Source organism: Lactuca sativa, chromosome 4 (genome assembly GCF_002870075.4).
Source record: "Lactuca sativa cultivar Salinas chromosome 4, Lsat_Salinas_v11, whole genome shotgun sequence".
NCBI classification, from domain to species: Eukaryota; Viridiplantae; Streptophyta; class Magnoliopsida; order Asterales; family Asteraceae; genus Lactuca; species Lactuca sativa.
Window position 1 is genome coordinate 134,425,862 of NC_056626.2, and position 2,890 is coordinate 134,428,751.

The following is a 2,890-nucleotide window of genomic DNA, read 5'->3' on the forward strand; positions in this document are numbered from 1 at the left end:
ACTTCAGACATTTTCGTTTCGAAAAAACAAACGACACCTTATACTAAAGAGTATGGATGACTCAACCAGTGTGGGGACCCTAAGCGGACAAAGAATTTGAGGCCCTTTAGCCTTTATTATACTTAACGTTGTAAATCATCATCCTTTATCCGGGCCTAGGACCGACAAACTAAAAAGTTTATAAATGACAATAAACATAGCAAAATCATAGTATTTTACAAATAAAAAAATTATAGAAAAAACATCCACTTTTATGTTAAGAATATTCAATTAATGAGCATCAATCAAGAAAAGTTGAACGGCTTATCTGATTCCGTCATATCCATATTAAGTCATTAAGTCAAAATAAATAAATAAATAAATAAAACCACACACACATTTAAGACAATGATATGAAGTCGACTCTGTATGGATTATTTAAGACCGGTGGGAGTGGCCGCGGTTTTGCCACATCAGTCGCGCACACCACCCCTTGACCGCGGTCTCCTGCGGTTTAGGTCGTGGTATGGCACTTTACAGCCGTGCAATGTGATTGGTTGGGGAGGAAACGGTCACATATTCGGCCGTTGAATTTTTTTTTTCTTTCCTTTTTCCTTTCTTTCCTATAAATACACATACATTTTTTTTCAAACAAAACAAACCCTTCTCTCTCTAATTTATTAAAAAAATTCACCAATTTCCCTAAAAAAATGTCATCTTCTTCATCTTTTGAAGAATTTCAAGTTATTTTTAATGTCGCTATTGCGTGTGCTCAAATGGCAGAACAAACATACGATGTTTTATGCAATAAAGCAGCTGAAAGTTCTCAACGGAGAGCACGAAGATATATTTTCAGAAATCGTGAAGAAGCCAACCAACGTTTGGTATAAAACTATTTTCAAGAGAATGCCACTTATCAATGGTACTATTTTCGTAGGCGCTTGAGAATGTTCAAAGGTTTATACGAATGTATAGTTGAAGATGTAACGAGGGACAGTGGCGGCCCTGGGGTGGTGCCGGCGATGCGGTCGCACCAGGCCTCCGATTTTAGGGGGCCTCCGATTTTTAGGATAATTTATAGTTATAGTATTGGTATTTTTGAAAAATCTGATTTTATGTTTTATCAATAAATAAAATTAGCCTAGTAACTTTTGGTTCCAATTTTAGATGCGTTTTAACATTTGGCCTCCAATGCGTTTTAATTACCGAAACAAAGTCTCACTTTAAAATCATTGTCAACTACAAGGTGGGAAAGTAGGATTGAAAGTGTGAAAACCATAATTACTCAAGCTCCTGAAATAGTAAAAGCTTTGCGTAAACTTGTTGAAGAAGAGACAGACATAAAGATCATAAGTGAAGCTACTTGTCTAGGAGAGTATGAACTTGGCAGATTTGACTTTATAACAGGTATGGTTATATGGTATCATATATTGGCTAAAGTAAATAACTTGAGCAAACAACTTCAGTCTGAGACTATGCGTATTGATGAGACAATGAGTAATGTGGGAGCACTTGTTGAGTTTTTTAAAGACTATCGAGAGAATGGATTTGGGAAGGCTTTGGATTGTGCGAGAGCTATAGCTTCTGATTTGGAAATTTATCCAGTGTTTGTTGAGAAAAATAATAAAAGAAAAGTTGTTAGAAAAAGACATTTTGATGAGAATGACATTAGGTCATCAGAGCCGGTTCATGAACTTTCACCTCAAGAGTCATTTAGGATTCAATATTTTGTGTACATAATTGATCAAGCTATTGGTTCATTGGAGCGAATGTTTGAGCAATACAAACAATATGAAGACATTTCTGGTTTCTTATTCACAACAGAAAAGTTGAAGTCAATGAATACTATCGAGTTAAAGTCATGTTGCAAAAATCTGGAAAAGAGGCTGCAAAATGGTCATATCTCAGACATTAATGTTGATGATTTATTCAACAAAATGGAGTTGTTACAAAAACATTTACCGGCTGAACACAATACAGCTAACGGAATACTAAATTTCCTAAAAATGATGAACACTTATCCAATTTCTTGTCTAGCATACAGAATATTGTTGACTGTTCCTATTACAGTTGCATCATCGGAAAAAAGTTTTTCAAAACTATATCTTTTAAAATTTTATTTGCGTTCGACCATGTCTCAAGAGAGATTAAACGTTTTGGCATTGATTTCGATTGAGAATGAATTTCTTGATTATGAAAGTCTCATAGTAGATTTTTCTTCTAAAAATGCTAGAAGGTTAATGTTTAGAAAATAGTAATGCGTTTTTTTTTTTTTTTTTGTGAAAAGTTGTTTATAACAGTTTTACAGTTTTAGTTGATTACTAATGAGTGATGAAGACATTATTTTGTAGTAGTGAATTTATGAGATGTTTTTTAGCAACTTTATGTTTTGAATTAGTGGTAGCAAATGTAGTTAATAATATTTACAAGAAATTTTTGTGGGGCCTCATTTTAGTTTTTGCACAAGGCCTCCGAAATGTCACGGTCGGGCCTGACGAGGAAGTATAGTTTTTTTCAACAACGCTACGATGCTAGAGGTACACCCAGTTTCACTCCCTTACAAAAATGCACGGCCGCACTTCGTCAGTTAGCATATAGCGTTCTGCCTGATGCATTAGACAAAAGTTTTAGGATGTCTGCTAGGACCGCATGAGACAGTCTCCACTATTTCTGCAAAACTGTGATTCAGTTTTATGGTCCAAAATATTTACGTAAGCCTACACATACTGACATCTTGCAATTGCAAGCTCATCATGCTAATATGCATGAGTTTCTTGGAATGCTAGGAAGCTTAGATTGTCTCCATTGGGCATGGGAAAATTGCCATACGCCATATCATGGGCAATTTACCTGAGGTGATCATGGTCACCTAACGATCATACTTGAAGCAGTTGCATCACAAGATCTGTGG

At 35.4% G+C, this 2,890-nt stretch overlaps 1 protein-coding gene across 1 annotated transcript; it reads left to right on the top strand.

Moving 5' to 3' along the window:
- The first annotated feature begins 689 nt into the window (after positions 1-689).
- Positions 690-2,304, top strand: LOC111915250 (uncharacterized). The gene is made up of 4 exons (XM_023910922.1): positions 690-863; positions 917-936; positions 1,226-2,215; positions 2,280-2,304. Exons 1-4 carry the CDS (start codon positions 690-692, stop codon positions 2,302-2,304), a joined length of 1,209 nt encoding a protein of 402 aa, XP_023766690.1.
- The last annotated feature ends 586 nt before the right edge of the window (positions 2,305-2,890 follow it).

Excerpts from the sequence above, each read along its gene's own strand:
- LOC111915250 (XM_023910922.1), top strand. The coding sequence starts at position 690 with ATGTCATCTTCTTCATCTTTTGAAGAATTTCAAGTTATTTTTAATGTC. Across the intron at positions 864-916 it reads AAGAAGCCAACCAACGTTTG|GCGCTTGAGAATGTTCAAAG; the intron begins GTATAAAACTAT and ends CTATTTTCGTAG. Across the intron at positions 2,216-2,279 it reads TCTTCTAAAAATGCTAGAAG|TTTTACAGTTTTAGTTGATT; the intron begins GTTAATGTTTAG and ends TGTTTATAACAG.